Below are 17,038 nucleotides of genomic sequence, written 5' to 3'. Positions count from 1 at the left end.
TAAGGGTCTCGAAACTTTTTAGTCTAAGGGCCACACTGACCGAAATCCCAAGGACCAACACCTAGTTAGCTCATAATACCAACATACTGTAGCGCCAGCGCGATCTTGTGGGGAGCGGCGGTAGTTGAACTATACAAGTGGTATTCGCGGGCCGAATTTTGGAGACTTCTGCACTAAATCACCAAAAGTCTTTACGTATTGAACTAAAAGTTCAGGTAGATAATCAACTGATAGATTATGTAATCCTTTTGTATCATTATCTCCCCAACTGTTGTATCGGAGGAGAAAGTAGAATTATGGCATGCAGCCTAGGCAGTGACGAAGCTAGAGGGGGCAAGGGGGCATTTGCCTCTCCCCCTGGTGGCATCGTCTGCCCTCTCTCCCAGACATGGTGTATTCTAATGTAAGTCAAATAATACAAAACTATTGTTTTTTGATAGCTGCCCGTCAAACACGACTCGGCCATTCCGCAACCCCAAGAAAGAAACTCTGGCGTCGTGAATGAGTGTAGATCACTGTAATTGTTTAGTAGTAATACCTGATTACAGAATATCAGTAATTTTGCCTTTCCTTTTTTTTTATTTCAGATAAAATCATGGCATCGAAGGGACTTATTCTGCTCTGTCTGACATCAATGCTTGCTCTTGCAGTGGCGGAGGTAGGTAAAGGTATAGACGAGGCAAGTAACTAGATAAGAGTTTGCCCTAAGAAGCATGGTGATGGAATGGTAAGTAACGTGGTATTGTACCAAGGGAGACGGATTCCTGTTCGATGATGACGAAAATGGACTGATGCAAAAATGAAATCACTTTAATTTTATCCGGGACGCTACTAAATTACGAGAATCTTTGAAATGCTTAAAGTGAAAAGAAGTGCTATATACTAATTTACTTTCTTCCATCAGATAAGAGTTGTTCAAGTATTTCGTAATCACATTTTTAGTCATTTTAGTTGACCTTCTCCTCTCTAGTTAACCCCTTCAGTGTGGGTGGCGGGTCTTCAAAACGCACCTGCTGTGCGGATGGCGTATATATACGCTTTCGTTTTGCTTTGGATATTTTGTATTGCGTATGGCGAATATACTTGTCCATAGTATGAGTAATGTTATTCCCGACAATATTTAGCGAGTTTGCGCTCACCTAGGAAGCCCAAGAGACGACACAGAAAAATTGGGCTTGATCTGTTGAGGCATTCCCAAATTTTGTGTAACCTAACCATATGATGATGATGATGATGATGATAACCATAAATACGACAATGACAAGTTATAGTAGCTAATTAGAAGCAACAAAGATCATAATGCTGAAAATTTCATTGTGATTGCTTGAGAGGTTCAAAAGTCATTAAACGGTAACAAATTCCAATGTTCTAAAAAAAAAAAAAAAAAAAAAAAAAAAAAAAAAAAAAAACTACACTTTTTTTTACAGCGGTTAGCATCTGAAAGTTACGCACTGAAGGGGTTAAGCAAACGTAAGCAGATAATTTACCCCCTCCTCCTTGGTAAGCATTTGTTTCTTTTAATTTCTTAGGATCTGTTATGTTTCGTGACTTTCAGGGTCTGTTTTAGCTCATCCAAGGTATGATGTTTCCTTTCACACGTTTTGTCTGTTCGTGTTGTATCCTTTTATTAGAACGGTTAATTCATTGGCAAGATGGCAAAATATTTTAGAAGTAAGATGCAGATTTAAACAGAATACTAATATAAAGACAACAATAAGATTGAGCAATAAAACCTTTTGTTCCTGGCTCAATGTGACGAATGCTTCCTTCAATGTCAAAGTAGTTAAATCGCAAACCTAATTAAATTCATGTACTCAAGTTTTTATTCTTTTATTTTTCAACTTTTGAATTGTCATACTCGGAAGTTGAAGAGAATAACTATATACCTAATCCTGTGAAAAAAGCTAACTATAATATTGCCTTTCTTTCTTCTTCGCTGAAATCCGGGACATTTAAGCGTCCCAAAAATATTTTCAGGACGCAGATCTCGATTCCGTGACCGTCCCGGAACGTAGCGAGCAAGTTGTGATTTGGGTGGCATAGAAATTCAGCAGAAGGCACTAGTATATTTTGGGGTGTTAACTGCTGTATCGCCGTACCAATTTTAGATTTATCGAGTTAATTGGAATTTTGATTGGTGAGGAAGAGTGAGTGAAAGTCAGATGAGGGGGAATAGTTGAAGTTAAGAAGGTGGTTTTGTTGGTTGTTTTTGATGTTGTAAGCAGCACTGTATGGGGAGGCGGAAGGGACTATTTGGCGTAGAGGTACACTTGTTATAATTTAATGGCGGGAAAAACAGTGTGGAAATGGCGCGTATATGTCAAGGTTGTGAGATATCGTGTTTGGGTTTTATCGAATTATTCAAAAATAATGAGCGTCAGTTGTTGAAACTGTGTGAAAGACACGGTCTACTGAACAGGCAAACAGTTTGTCGTAAGTATGAAAACGAATTGAAACTACAGAAAAGAGAAACATTATTTCAGTGTGTAGAAAAGGTACGTGGCATTCAATGTAAGTGGCAAAATGCTGCTACGAAAGGTACTTCAAGAATGCAGTGATCTAACCTAATCTAATGTAACCTAATTTAGTACATTTTGGTACTTTTTTCCGACTTTCGTGTGGTCCGTCGTTACAGCAGAAATGCCTATCTGTTTCAGCAATTTTGAATGCCCTAGGTAAATTAGATTGCAAATTTTGCTTTTATTTCACGAAGTTGAAAGATTATAGAACGACCTGAAGAGTTCCAGTTATCTTTCTTACGGGAGATTTATATAAAGGAAGTCCCGGCCTTAGAGCCCTATAGACTGTTCCACTAATGTTGTTTTAAAGGAAAATTGTTTGAAATAAGATTATGTATTAAGATGGCTCGTGCCAAAATGGCCGAATTAGCCTGTTTTATTATAATTGTTTTTCACACTGTTAATGTAATAAGGAAGGATAAGCGCCGCATGAACATATTGAAATTGAATAACAGTATATTAAAATTGTAACAAATAACAAAATTGTCAAAAATATTGAAATGTAAATAGTAAAAATTGAATAAAAACTGAGAGCAAAGCTCCTCAATACTTAGTCTCTCTCATCCTCCCTCAATAACATAGACCTACATTATTCTTGTATTACTATCTTTGCTCGAGATATTTGTTAGTTAACTTATTATTATTCTTTTTAATCAGTTGAAGTATGAAAGTTTATACAAACATTTGTATATTTTTTACGACCCGCTCGGTAGAGTAATACTCCCGGATTTTTTCGCGCGCTACTCTAGCCAGCTGTTTTACGCGCTATCCTAGCCAGCTGTTTTAAGTTGGTCACAAAATTTGTATCATGGAAGTCAAGGTGGAACAAAATGAGCCCTGCGGGGCTTCTAACCCGTTCCTACTACTAATACTACTACTACTACATCTACTACTTCTTCTTATCTGCACAAAAATAAGTAAATCACTTTTTAGAGTATTGTTTTAACCTTATTTTATTAAAAAACATGTCTTATGAAAATTATTAAAAAAACTTTCCTTGGGCCGGGTTAAAACCCACGCCAAAAGCGATTTTTGTTACTAGCACGTAGCGTTAGCACGCTCGGCCACGAGGGCTGACAGCAGTAAGTGTTTCATTTACGCCAACCAATCAGAACCCTGTATTTCGTTCCTACTTCCGAGAGCATTACTCTCCCGAGATGGTCCTTATTTTTTTAGTCAATAGTTTCGTAGACCGATGCACCTTCACGCTCACGAATTTGTCATGCCAGTGTTTTGTTAAACCATTTTAAGGCAAGTTTTGTAATCGAAAACAATATCCTAAGTCAATATATGTCTGGGAGAAACATTTCATTGTAACTTCCACACATTAATGTATGATTTGCAATTCGGATTCCTATGATGTTGCCCTTTTCCACTTTTCTAATGAATTCAAAAGTTAGATTTCCTTGTTTGAATAAAGGAATTGATTAGGTATAGCATTGGTTCCCAACCGGTGCGGTGTGTCGCAAAACATTAGTAGGTTTGCAATTTTAGAATTTAAAAATAATGAAGTACTAATAACTAGTTAAAAGACAGACTATTCCAATCAACGCCTAAAGTGCTAGCAACAATGGTCGGTATTAAATGGAGGACTAGCTCGGGAGAGTAAAGCTCCCGGAAGTAGAAACGAGAAACACAGTTCTGATTGGTTGGCGTTATCCACTTCTTGCCACGTTGCATTAAAATAGCAGAAATCAAACGCTTGCTGCTGTTGGCCTTCGTGGCCGAGTGCTATATGCTAGTAATAAAAGTCTCTTTTGGCGCGAGTTCAAACCCGGCTCGAGGAAAGTTTTTTTTAACATTTTTATAACACTTATTAAATTAAAATATGAAAATAATACTTAAAAGAGTGATTTATTTATTTTTGTGTAGATAAGTAGTTGTAGTACTTATGCCCTTGTACTCCATGATATAGGTCTCGTTTTGTTCCCCTTGTACTTCATGATATAAATTTTGTGACCAACTTAAAACAACTGGTTAGGATAGCGCGTAAAACAGCTGGCTAGAGTAGCGCGCGGAAAAACGTACTTCCGGGAGTATTACTCTCCCGAACGGGTCGTCTAAATGGAGTCTCTACTGTAAAGAAATTTCTGTTTCGTGCTTAGATCTGAAATTGCACTACTTTAACATATATTGGCATTAATAAAAATCAAGTAAGTGTGCCACAATGTCTCAGTAAAATGTGTCATCGGTCAAAAAATGGGTTGGGAACCACTGAAGTATAGTAATGTACTATTCTTATATTTCAGCAACGTCGAGCAATTGCAGTCCTCCGAGGGCGAACGGTATCTGGCACTATTGAGTTTGCCCAAGATGACGATGGACCTGTTCTGGTATCAGGAACTATCAATGGCTTGACCACTGGACCGCACGGGTTCCACATCCATGCGAAAGGAGATGTCAGCAAAGATGATTGCACCAGCACCGGCGGCCATTTTAATCCTGACAATGTAAGTAATCTTCATAGAATACAGTACTCGTTGGCTTTCATATAAGATAACTATTGAACAAAACTTCTTTAAGAGTGTCTTGGTAATACATTACAGTGAAACCTGTCTTTAGCGGAATCGAGCGGGACTTGTAAAAATTTCCGTTAAAGTCAGGTTTCCGCTTAATGGAGGTAGACCTTGCCTTTAAAAAATGCATGTTCATAACAGAAATACTGAGAAAATATGTTGCTGTACGTACTTTGTTCAATTAGAGTACTTCTTTCTTTTGCGAATACACAGTAAAATGTAAAGTGAATACAAAGTACGCTTTGCACACGTTTTCTTTATTTTTTCCAATAGTCAAGCAGAGTTTTCTGTATATATTGCTGCTTGGCTGCTCAACTTTCCGCACACACTTTAGTCCAGGGGCGGATCCAGGACTGACTTCTGGGGGGGGCGGTGGGTTGTCATACTGCTACTTTTAAGGGCTCCAAACTTTGGGATGGGTTATATATATATATATATATATATATATATATATATATATATATATAAAGTTTCCTCTTCTGGGGGGCAATCGCCCCCTGGATCCGCCCCTGCTTTAGCCTGAGAAATTACACTAAGTAAATCAGAATAATTTTTCCGTAAGGCAAATTATTGCAGTTGTTTTAAATTTGTGAGGGCATCTTGATACCTCCCTATTCCACACTCTCTTTCGAACTCGGTACCGTATTCCTCTTCTTCCACCTCGCCTTCTCCTTTCCGACTTTCCGTATGAGTCTTGATTAAGGTAGGGGGATTAAGGACAAATTGTGTGTGGGGGGGGGGCGGTGAATATGAGTAGTGGTTGAAGAAAGTCAACACTGTCCAGAAAGATTTAACAAAAGAACGAAGACTTTATCGCATGTATCAAGATGCCAACGATGACCTCTCACAGAACGTCTAAACATTTTCTAAACGCTGTAGTTCGGAACGCAGAATTTTTCCGTTAAAGGTTTATTTTTCTTTCCGTTGTCCGCATAACACAGTTTCCGCTTAGTGAAGGGACTTTTATACGTTTTGCACTCCAAAAGTCGTGGGACCGTGGAACATTTCCGTTTAAGACAGTTTTCCGTTTAATAAACGGTCCGTTGAAGGCAGGTTTTACTGTATTATTATTATTATTATTATTATTATTATTATTATTATTATTATTATTATTATTATTATTATTATTATTATTTCCACACAATGAATGAAGTTAAGAGGCTTAGTGACAATTAGTTAGCTCAAATCTGGCTGTGGAAAGCCCGAATAAATTTTAAATAGCAAGAGAGCTTAAGGAAAGAAATAGTAATGTGGTACCAGGGGGGATCTAGAAGATAAAACGGGGGGGGGGTAGCCAGAACCAAGACTATGATAAGTATATCATGAATTCACTACAAACTTTTAAAAATAATATAAATAATAGCTTAAATTATTGTTGTCACTCAAAAATACAGGGGGGCTAGGTCTCCCGGCCTCGGCTAGATTCGCTTCTGTGTGGTACAAGATTCGACACTGATAGTTCTAAGTCAGGGTGTACAAAACCCCGTTGCCACCCTTACATTTCAGGATCAGCTGAAACTGTGTGAAAATTATTTAACACGTCTTCAATTAGTATTGACCAATAATATTTCGAGCAAAAGCAAAATGACCCCAGGATCTCTCTTAAGAGGAACCAGCGGAGCCAACTCAAGAATTACAAATGGTAATAAGGATCGCGTAGTAACCTCACTGAAAAAGTCTTCTTACACGAAGTAATGTACAGTAATACCGGGGTCGCTCTTTACCTGTGTCCGAACGGCGAAAAGAACTCTTGCGTTAACGAAGCGCGGGAGTGCCGGCGAAGAGTGGAAATGGTGATATAGCAATTAAAATGGTTTTGACTATTTTTTTTCCTGTACGTTCTAACCTCATCCTTTACCCCGTTTCAAGAAAATTAAAATGTTCTAAAATACGGTAAACTCCCTGTGACTGTGAAAGTGGTGTTCCACATTGTAGCTTGCTTGTTTGCTAGGTGTGGAATGGTATTCATTATTTTGTCAGCTTTTTAGTGTGTAGCGTGTTAGATCTTCGGCGTTGTTTCGCAAATCTCAAACGTTTTAGAATTATAGAGATGGCAACAGACTTTATGGACATCCTGTGTATATACAATTCGAGAATATATATATATATATATATATATATATATATATATATATATATATATATATATATATATATATATATATATATAATATGGGGACCATTGTGACACTGATCACTACCTGGTAGCAGCGATAATACGAGAGATATTATCGTTCAATAGAGGTAATATTCAATGTCCGATAACGGAAAGATTCAATTTAAAGAAATTAGAAGAGAGCCAGGTAAGAGAGGGATACCAGATTGAAGTTTCGAATAGATTTTCGGCTTTAGAAGATTCGGAGTGCACTAGGATTTGCGGATACCTGGATTGAAATTAGAGATAGCATTAAAATTTAAGCAAAAGAAAAGTTGGGACATGCGGAAATACGTAGGAACAAACCATGGTTCTACCAGGAATGCATTAAACTAGCAGAGAAGAGAAAACAGGCAAAATTACGCTGGCTACAAAATCCGAATGAAATACCATTCGGAAAACGACCATTAGGAAAACCTAGGCGCAAATGGGAGGACAATATTAAGATGGATCTCGCAGAGATTGGAATACAAAGTAGAAACTGGATGCAGTTAGCTAAAGATAGAAGTCAGTGGAGAGCTTTCGTGAACGCGGCATTGAACCTCCGGGTTCCATAGGCATAGATTAGTTAGTTAGTTATGGGGACCGCGATGGCCCAGTGGTAGAGCGTTCACCTCTGGCACATGGAGTCCTTGGTTCGATCCCAGCTCCCACCAAGTGAGCTTTGTGGTGGACAAATACCGTGTGCGTGGATTTTCTCGGGGTTCTCCCGTTTCTTCCTACTTTTTCATTCCACCATTTCATTCATTTCTCATCATCATCATCTCCTTCAGCCTAGCCGGCATAACAATGGGACGTAAAATTTCATTTCATTTTCGAGAATATATATTTCGTAATAGCAGAAAGTCAAAGCAGAAATAGACAAATTACCATTATTAAACGAAAAAAAGGGCAATTTTACTCATCTTTTCTTAAAATCTAAAATGAAGTATGAATATACTGTATTTAACTTCTTTTTCCGTATAGTGTCTGCTACCAAATATTTCCTATTCTTTTGCAGAGAAAGTTTTATTTTTCCTCCGTCTAGCCTACGTAAAAGCGTTATTGTGAAGTAAAATTTAATTCCTTTTCCTATTTCAAAAGGGCGGGGTGTGTACTGACACGAAATTAGAATTAAAAAACAACAAACTGGTATATTTTATACGTATATCTGAAAGCCGTGTTCATTAGTGATTAAGAGCTCCACCCTTTTAAAAGATTGGAAATACATAATTGATTTCGAATAGATGATAATGGATGAAATTCGTTTTGTTTTTTATCAGAAACTTCTTTTTTTTCTTTCCTCTGAGCTGTTTCTAAGCTTTAAGCTAACCAATTAAAAATGACATTGAAGAGGCTTTTTTTTTTTTTTTTGTTTTTTTAAGTATAACACACACCAAATGATACATGAAAATATAAAATTATACGGAAATTGTCTAAGTTTTAGTCATACTAATACAAATGTTCCATGTGCCTTTCTATCGTTACACAATAGACATCTTTACTGTAAGCTTGTTTGCTCCACTGTTTCATCAGAAACACTTGTATGTCCTATCCTTTTTATCTTTACACAGGATTCAGTATCCTTAAACTTTCGATACTATCTCAAAGTGCTTTGGTGACATGGCGGCGCAGTTGCAAACTGTCTGCGGAATGTATGTTATACTGTAACAACAGAAAACACTTCTCATATGTCAAAACACAGAATACTTTCTGTTGCGTAGCCGCCATTTTGAAAACTAGGCTTGTTTCACCACGAGCCAATGTTACAAATATGAGAAATTTAACTTTCAAATATTTTTCTTTCGTTCCATAATTAGCACAGATATTATATAGGATGATCCAAAAGTCCCGTTACACCCTCTATGTAATTATGTATTTTGCGATTAGGTAAAGTTATGGATCCGAAAAAACATGTAATAAGTAGACTTCGGATCGATATGCACTAAAAAACGGCAAAATATGCATGCAAATATGCGCTAAAAATCACGAAAATATGCACTGAAAATATGCAGATATGCACTAAAAATTGTAAATATGCATCAATCAAAAGCTAAAGATAAATGAGAAATTTTATTAGCTTTAGAGAAAAAAGTTGTATTACTTGAAATACATATACTTCGTGTATAACTATGATGCAATTATGTTACAATACACAACTGTGTAATTTCTGGTGTTTTCTTGCAAAAACCTGCATTTGTCGGTTAAAACATTACTGTACATCGAAAAATTCCTTCCGTTGTCACGGGTCGTTAAGGGATAGTATTTCAAATAAGCAATGTTACTTGCCGATAAATCTGAAATTCGTGCGTCGTTGTTCCCAGAAACACTACATTAAACAAGAATTTTATGTCTGGATTTTTCGCGTCTATTGAGTTTGAAGAAATGCTTGTCTGATTGGTCTTGGTGGCATCTGTTTCGTTAGTGAATCAAACATCTCAAATGCATTGCAAAGTCCTAATTATCGCTCTTCTAATCTCGTTATTATCTTTGAAATTGAACTGAAATGAGTATTGATAAACGCAAGGTTGCTTTTAATGTTTTCAGCTCCGCAAGCGGCCAAGGCTTCTTGAATACATTTCGTTTCTTCGAGCTCAAACAGCTCACAGCCAGTATGTGAAATTCAAATACATCTTATATATATATATATATATATATATATATATATATATATATATACACTCAGAGAAATACATAAACATTTCTGGCTTAAAAATATAATAAAACCTGCCTAGCAAAATTGAACAGGACTCGCAAAAATTTCAATTAAATGTTCTAGAGTTAACGAAGATAGATCTATGCTCAAAAAATAAATAAGGCACATACATACAATGAACATAGTGAGATAAAATAAAATGTCGTACATGGGCCTACCGCATTCAATTACAGCATTTATTTATGCTACGAATTAATACACATAAAACTGACAGTTAAAAAAAAAAAAAAAAAAAAGCCTACATACGGTTTCAAAGGCCAAGACAAAAAGTAGATGCTATGCCCTTTTCAGTGCTCCTCTCTCTACTATTGGCTCCCTTTTGATCTATTTTGTATATTACGCTAATTGTTCCATATCTCTAGACCAGCTAGAGAACGAGTTATTGGTATTTGAAAATAACTATGTAAATTGCACTTCGTTCAAAAACTCGCACGGTATCTAGGGCCTTATATGGCGGTGGACTAAAGGTTAAATGTGTAGGGTAACAAGTAAACGAAGACCTTTACAGACAACGTAGTTCTTATACTTAACCTCTCACAGAATGTCTAAATTTTTTCTAAACGCTGCATTCCGAAATTTGAAAATTTCCGTTAAAAAGTATATTTTAACATCCATTGTTCAAACACAGGTTCCGCCTAATCAAGAGAATTTAACACATTTTTTAATCTTTAAATTCATGGCACTTTGAAATATTTCCTTTAAAATAAATTTCCGTTTAATAAGGTTCCTGTTGAAAGGAAAATAAATTCACTTGAAATTACTTTTTGTATCCAATTATATGTAAATCCTAGGATATTTTATTCTAGCGTAACATTGTCCGTTTCAAACAGCAATAATTTACAGTGTATAATATTGATACTTTAAATGGAACAAAGTGATTTGAGCAAGACACGGAGCATGAATGGGAAGAAGGTAAAGTTATCTAAAACATAACAGAAGACTTAGTAGGAAAGTTACCTTTCGAGAAATCGAGGTACGTATCAAAGCACCACAAGCTTATACTTAAATACTCTCATAAACTCCTTAAAGAAAAACTTGGGAACTTATCTCCTTATCTCAGAAAGTAACTGTTGTGACAAGTTTTAGATTTTGTAAAGAAAATATTTTAATCAATTTAGTGCTAATTTAAAAAAGGGTTGTTCATTTCTTCCCGAAATACCTTTTTCAGCGGTTTCTTTTGAATGAACTCTGTCGAATATGGAAAAAAAAAAAATCTGGGTTGTTTCATAGTTGTATAAACTCCTTACCAGACTTGAAGCTGCTGTGAAAATATAAGAAGGCAAAAAATAGAGTGCTGCTAAAGTTTGAGCTTTTGCTGTCGAAAAAACTAGAAATATCCTCTTCTGAAAACGAGCTAACTTACTTTGAAAATATTGATTTTTTAGCGTACACTTTACAAAATATATTTTCTTCTAGAATTGTTAACGTCTCTCAACTTCAATCCATTGTTTCAAAAGATAACTTCTAGAAGATTTTTCTGGCCCATTTAGTTGTAGTGTGAAATCGTCAAACTTTTGTGAATTTTTGTCCACATAAGAAAAAAAAATGTACTATTCAACTTAACAAACGAGGGCCATTTCAAAATTTTGATCACGTTGACCACCTAGTGTGACATCATCAAATTCGAATTTTAACTAGTTCAGAATTTTGACCAATTTACGTCCATTTTTGTCCACCCAATAAAACATTTTGTTCCATTCTAATGAACGAGAAAGGACCATTTCAAAATTTGTCCACTTTGATCACCTGTAATGCAACATCTCCAAATTCGAATTTTAACAAGCTTAAAATTTTGTTCGATTTTTGAGCATTCATGTACTGCAAACAAAACGTTTTGTACCATTAAAATAAACGAGGGAAGGACATTTCAAAAATTGGCCACTTCGATTACCTGTTGAGCAACATCTTCAAATTCGATTTAATTAGCTCAGAAGTTGTCCAATTTCCGTACATTTTTGCACCATCAAAAAATTTGTACCTTTCAAATTAAGAGGGGGGACATTTCAAACTTTTAGCCACTTCGATCACCAGCAGTGTGACATTTTTAAATTTGAATCTAACTAACTTAGAATTTTCCGTATTTTTTGTAGATTTTTGTACCACCAACATAGCTGAAATTCAATTTTGAAAATGTGTCACTAGAGATGATTCAAGTGGTCAAATTTTTAAATGACCGTCCCTGGTTTATTTCAATGGTATAGAATTTATTCTTAGTGGTACAAAAATGTTCAAAAATTCGACACAATTCTGAGCTAATTAAAATTTGAATTTAAAGATCTCGCACTACAGATGATCGAAGTGGCCGAAATTTTGAAATGGCCCTCCCTCGTTTATTAGAATGGTACAATTTTTTTCTTGTCGTGGACAAAAATGGACAAAATTCTGAGCTACTCAAAATTCGAGGATGTCGCACTACAGATGATCGATGTCGCCGAAATTTTGAAATGGTCCTCCCTCGCTTATCTGAATGGTAGAAATTCTTTTCTTAGGTGGACAAAAATGGGGCAAAATTCTGAGGTAGTTAAAATTCAAATTTGAAGAAGTCGCACTAGAACTAAATGGAAATATTTTTCTTTTGGTATGCTTATAGTCACAGGACCATACAATTTACGAGATGGGTGACATGGAAATTGTTGGTGATTTATTGTAGGTGATTTGACACCGTTATTTATATCTTCTTCCAAAAAAGTGACAGTCATGCATCATTTACCGGGAGGATTAATCACTCACCCCTTTCTTAATCTCCTTTCACATGACCTTTGAAGATATACTAAAAAAACAACAATGAACCATTTCAAGATCTTGAGTCTCTATTAGAAACTTGAAATTCCATTTATGAGGAAAGTTGTTGGACGTTAAAAATTTTCAATTTGGTTGTTTCTTTAAATATGCATTTATATGCATTAACGACATAAACATGCACTAACCTCCAAAATATGCACATATATGCACTATAAAACCCTGCTATTTTACTCCAAAACACCTGAAACGAATTTCTGTTTAAAGAGCATATCAATATCACGTCAGGAAAAAAACATGCAAATATGCAAAAATCCGAAGTCTACCCTAATAAGAGACGAAATAGTAATATAAGCCAGAGTGTCTATGCGGACACCAATATTTTCGTAACAAGTATTTATGTGCTTCCAGGTACGTTATAAGTTTCTACGCAGCGTTATGCGAGTGGCCGTGTAAAATGCATGCAAAATAGTTTCTTTCAGTTTGTTAGCGGTGTTGTAACGCGTACTGGCAACCTGCTGTTTGATGTAATCCCACAATACATTATCACATAATGAAGGATCGGGACTTCGGGGAGGTTAGTCAAGAGGTGCTGGTAACTGTGGGAAGCGACGTCCAATCCATCTGTTTAGAAACACTTCGTTCAGGTATTCTTGCACGGCAACCGAATAATGAGCTGGTGTTCCATCTTTTTGAAACCAGATCCGATCCATAACCACTTCGGCTTTCAGTTGACGGAAAAACTAGTCCTGCAACATAGAGTATTCAGTTTCACTTTGTAGTACAGTGTGTCCCATCGTGTACATGAGTGTAACGGAACTTTTGATCACATTACATTAATAGTTTTTGACATATTTCGCTTCAGAACCCTATCAATCATTTAATAATCAGCCTATTTAAACGTAGAGTCTCAGTTGTCGTTAAATTAATACTAACTAGAAGAGAATAACAGCAAAATGTGAAGACGAGATCGTAGCCTTCTTTGCTGGTCTAGTGGCTAGAGCATGTGCCTTTGATGCTCGAGGTCCCGCCTGTGGGTTACTTGTGGGAGAATATCATAAAATCTGTAGTTGAGATCCTACTTTCAACAGTAGTTCTCATTCTGTGAAGCCTCTGTGCTGACAAAAAAGTAAAGAAAAACCACCAATTAACAAAAAAGTAATTCAAATATATGTTCTCAGGATATCAACCAGGTGAAGTGTTCGTTGTTCCACGTTTCGAGAGAGTTAGCTATACTTTCCAAAAGCTCAGGATATGGGATAAGAAAATAAAAAAGACAGCAGTATCAACAGAGACTCAACTGGCTATCAACTTAGTAACACCTGGATTTCCCTAATAAGAAAGAATCACCCAGTCATCGGACCAATAACTGATTGGACAATCCACCAACCAATCAGAAAGCACCAGCCACCGATCAATCACAGCCAGTCTTTAGACTGAGAACTGATTGGACAACTCATCAGCTAATCAAAGCCTACCTTGTCCGCTCCAGATCGTATATTTATCATATCGGGAGGTAGATAAATTTTGTAAGAGTGTGATGAATGAGGGCATGTTTGAAATGGGGGCTGGCCATCGACATATTAGCGTCAAAGACAGTAACTTCATTCACTTATGTTGTGGGTCCCGCTAAATGGCAACGTTGTATTTTCATTTAACATTGGGCGCATAAAGAGTGTACAGCCCAAACAGCTCGTCCGATTAAAACAAAAAATCCTTCACTTTAGACTGAAAACATCTTATTTGGGGACGGTTTCCCCTCTTGTTGTAACTCGGATAGTAACAGAGTATATCAGAGGACTTTTGAGATGCCCTGTATATCGAGAGAGAACATCTGTGTGTGATGGCTGTGTCGCGTACTGTCGATAAAGAGCTTTGTAATATATTTAGAATATTGATACGCATAGCAACTGGTTGTGTTGAATAAAATGAAGAGCAAAATGCATAGCACACAAAATTAATGTGCATACAAAATGCTGTAGCACTACGTTATTTGAGAAACACAGCAATAAATTTAAACATAATTAACTTGCAGGTAGTATAGTGTTAGTTTAACTAAAATAGATGAAAAGAGATGCAATAAAATATAGATTTTTTTACACCATAACATTTATTTCAATATTGATATTTTAAAATTTAAAAAAAATCTAATTGACGCTTTTTTTAATTGCTTTACGATAGTTATGGTATAGATTTGTCACTTGCGAGAAAAAAAACATTATGGATGACAACAAGCACCTTGCTAGTGTGACTACAAATAATTAGTGAAAGAAAGAATATAACTTAAATATACAGAAAATTGTCCATTCTTGATCCTTTGATGCTTAGTCTACTAAATTAATCTAGTTAATGAAGTTATGCAGTTCAGTCATTGACCAAGAATTAAAACTAAAATTGAAAATTTTTTTGTTCAACCATTAGAAAAAACTACCGGTACTGCTTGTGTACCTTCTAAGTAGCGAGATAAACGGTACAGCTTAGAGCTGCACGTCCGCACTTTTAATTTTGGCTGGCTGACCTCTTTAAAAATAGAAAAAAAAATCGTTTCTGTATTATGTTTGTATACTGAAAATGATTTCCTCGAATATAATAGAAAAATGCCTTTATAAGCTTAATATTTATATATATAAATATAATTACAGTGGTCGAAGTAAGACGGTATGCAGTGGTATGCCATACTGTCTCTGGTTTTCCGAGATGAAGGCATACCACCTCTGGTTTTTCAGTGATCAAGACATATCGTCACTGGAGAGTAGATGCTAAATACCTTTAATAAATCCATTTTTATGCACAGTAATTGACGAATAGCTTTGGACTCAAAAAGATTGTATTTCTTATGTAGAAATAATTTCTAAGTTGACAACACCGACATTTTTTAACCATCTTTCTCCTACCTTTTGTTTTTTTGAGGTGTCTTCAAAGAAGTTCATCTAGTTTATATTTTGATATACCATATTGAATTGTTTCTTTCTCATATATGTGTGTATCTTCTTGCCTTAATGTATATAAATGTCGTGTTTTGAGCATGGGCGGAGTTAGGGATTGTCTGCTGTGGGGGGCGGATCTTCCAGGGATCTGGAATATCCCTCAGTCGAGTGGGGGGTCCGGCAGTTTTCCCGCAGGAATTTGTTAACATAAAAACTCGGTTTTGTAACATTTTCGTTTATAATTCTCTGTAATACAACATAAGGGGTTTTATTTTTTATTTTTTGAGAAAGTTGTTGGTAGGGAATCAAAGTCTCTCCAGATAATAACAGAATGTTTTTTCCTTGTATTTCTTGCAGAAAGAACATGGTGCTCCCAATGACACCAATCGCCATGTTGGAGATCTTGGAAATGTCATCGCAGATGATCGCGGAGTTGCAACTATCAACATTACTGATGACGTTATCTCTTTGACTGGAGCCAACAGTATCATTGGGCGTGCTGTTGTTGTACATAGTGGAGAAGACGATTTGGGAAGAGGTGATCACCAAGATAGTAAGACCACTGGACACGCTGGTTCTAGGCTTGCTTGTGGCGTCATTGGCATTCAGTAGGCATTATTTCGATATTTTCTTGCTTTTTTTTTATTATTATTATTATTTTTATATTATGAACTCCATGTTTTATGTTAATTTGAAGTTGTATACTTAATATTGACATCAGTATCGCTTCTTTATCACTTAAATGTTTTACAATACTCAAAACTAACTCTTACGTAGGCAAACTTTCATCTCGTCCGAACTCACTTCCAAGTACAGACAATGATTTCATTTACTTCAGTAGTTCCAACGTAGAAGACCAGCAAGTGGGGTGCAAGCTACTGAAAGAAAAGTATTTTCTTCTCCCAAGTACACACAGTTTCAACCTCTTTAACTGAAATATGAAAAATTTTATGAGTATTGCCATATTCATTATTTTATTATTATTATTATTAATATTTTTATTATTTTATTTATATGTATGATACAAGGCCATTCAAGTGGGATGACATAGATTTTACAGGGCTTACAAATAGAATGGTAGGTAAAAGCAAGATTGGAAATCAATAATTTACATGGTTTAATGTGTGGAGATTATAGAATGTTTCATTCATTATCGAAATCAATTCATTCCTTCAAGTAAAGTAATGGCTGACTCCATGTTGGTACATATCTAAGACTCTCACGTAATAGGTGACGTTAAAGTTTTAAATTTATATTGCAAAGTAAAAAAAAAAAAAAAAAAAAAAAAAAAAGTAATTTAGATATAAGACTGGTTCATATTTATTCATATGTACAAGGTATTTCACAAGACAGATAATTAAATTGTCTAAATGTCATTCCTTAAGTTATCATAAGGGGTAAATTGTAAGTTATCTTAATTAGATTAAATTTAATTAAATTTTGACTTCATTTTTATATTAAGAAGAATATAATTTCTCGAAGGGTTC

General features: G+C 35.6%; 1 protein-coding gene across 1 annotated transcript in view; it reads left to right on the top strand.

The window, feature by feature from the left end:
- Window positions 1-17,038, top strand: part of LOC145694528 (superoxide dismutase [Cu-Zn]-like) — a 78,295-nt gene that overhangs the window by 50,958 nt on the left and 10,299 nt on the right. The window contains exons 2-4 of the mRNA XM_081770843.1: window positions 588-658; window positions 4,769-4,969; window positions 15,909-16,159. Of these exons, the coding sequence (XP_081626969.1) occupies window positions 596-658; window positions 4,769-4,969; window positions 15,909-16,159 (515 nt within the window). The 5' untranslated portion in view covers window positions 588-595. The remainder of the gene's footprint in view (window positions 1-587; window positions 659-4,768; window positions 4,970-15,908; window positions 16,160-17,038) is intronic.

The sequence above is a fragment of the Thermobia domestica genome, chromosome 9 (assembly GCF_964235325.1).
Source record: "Thermobia domestica chromosome 9, izTheDome1.hap1.1, whole genome shotgun sequence".
Lineage (NCBI taxonomy): Eukaryota > Metazoa > Arthropoda > Insecta > Zygentoma > Lepismatidae > Thermobia > Thermobia domestica.
The sequence above is the reverse complement of the archived record's forward strand: the minus strand, read 5'-3'. Positions and strand labels throughout refer to the sequence as shown.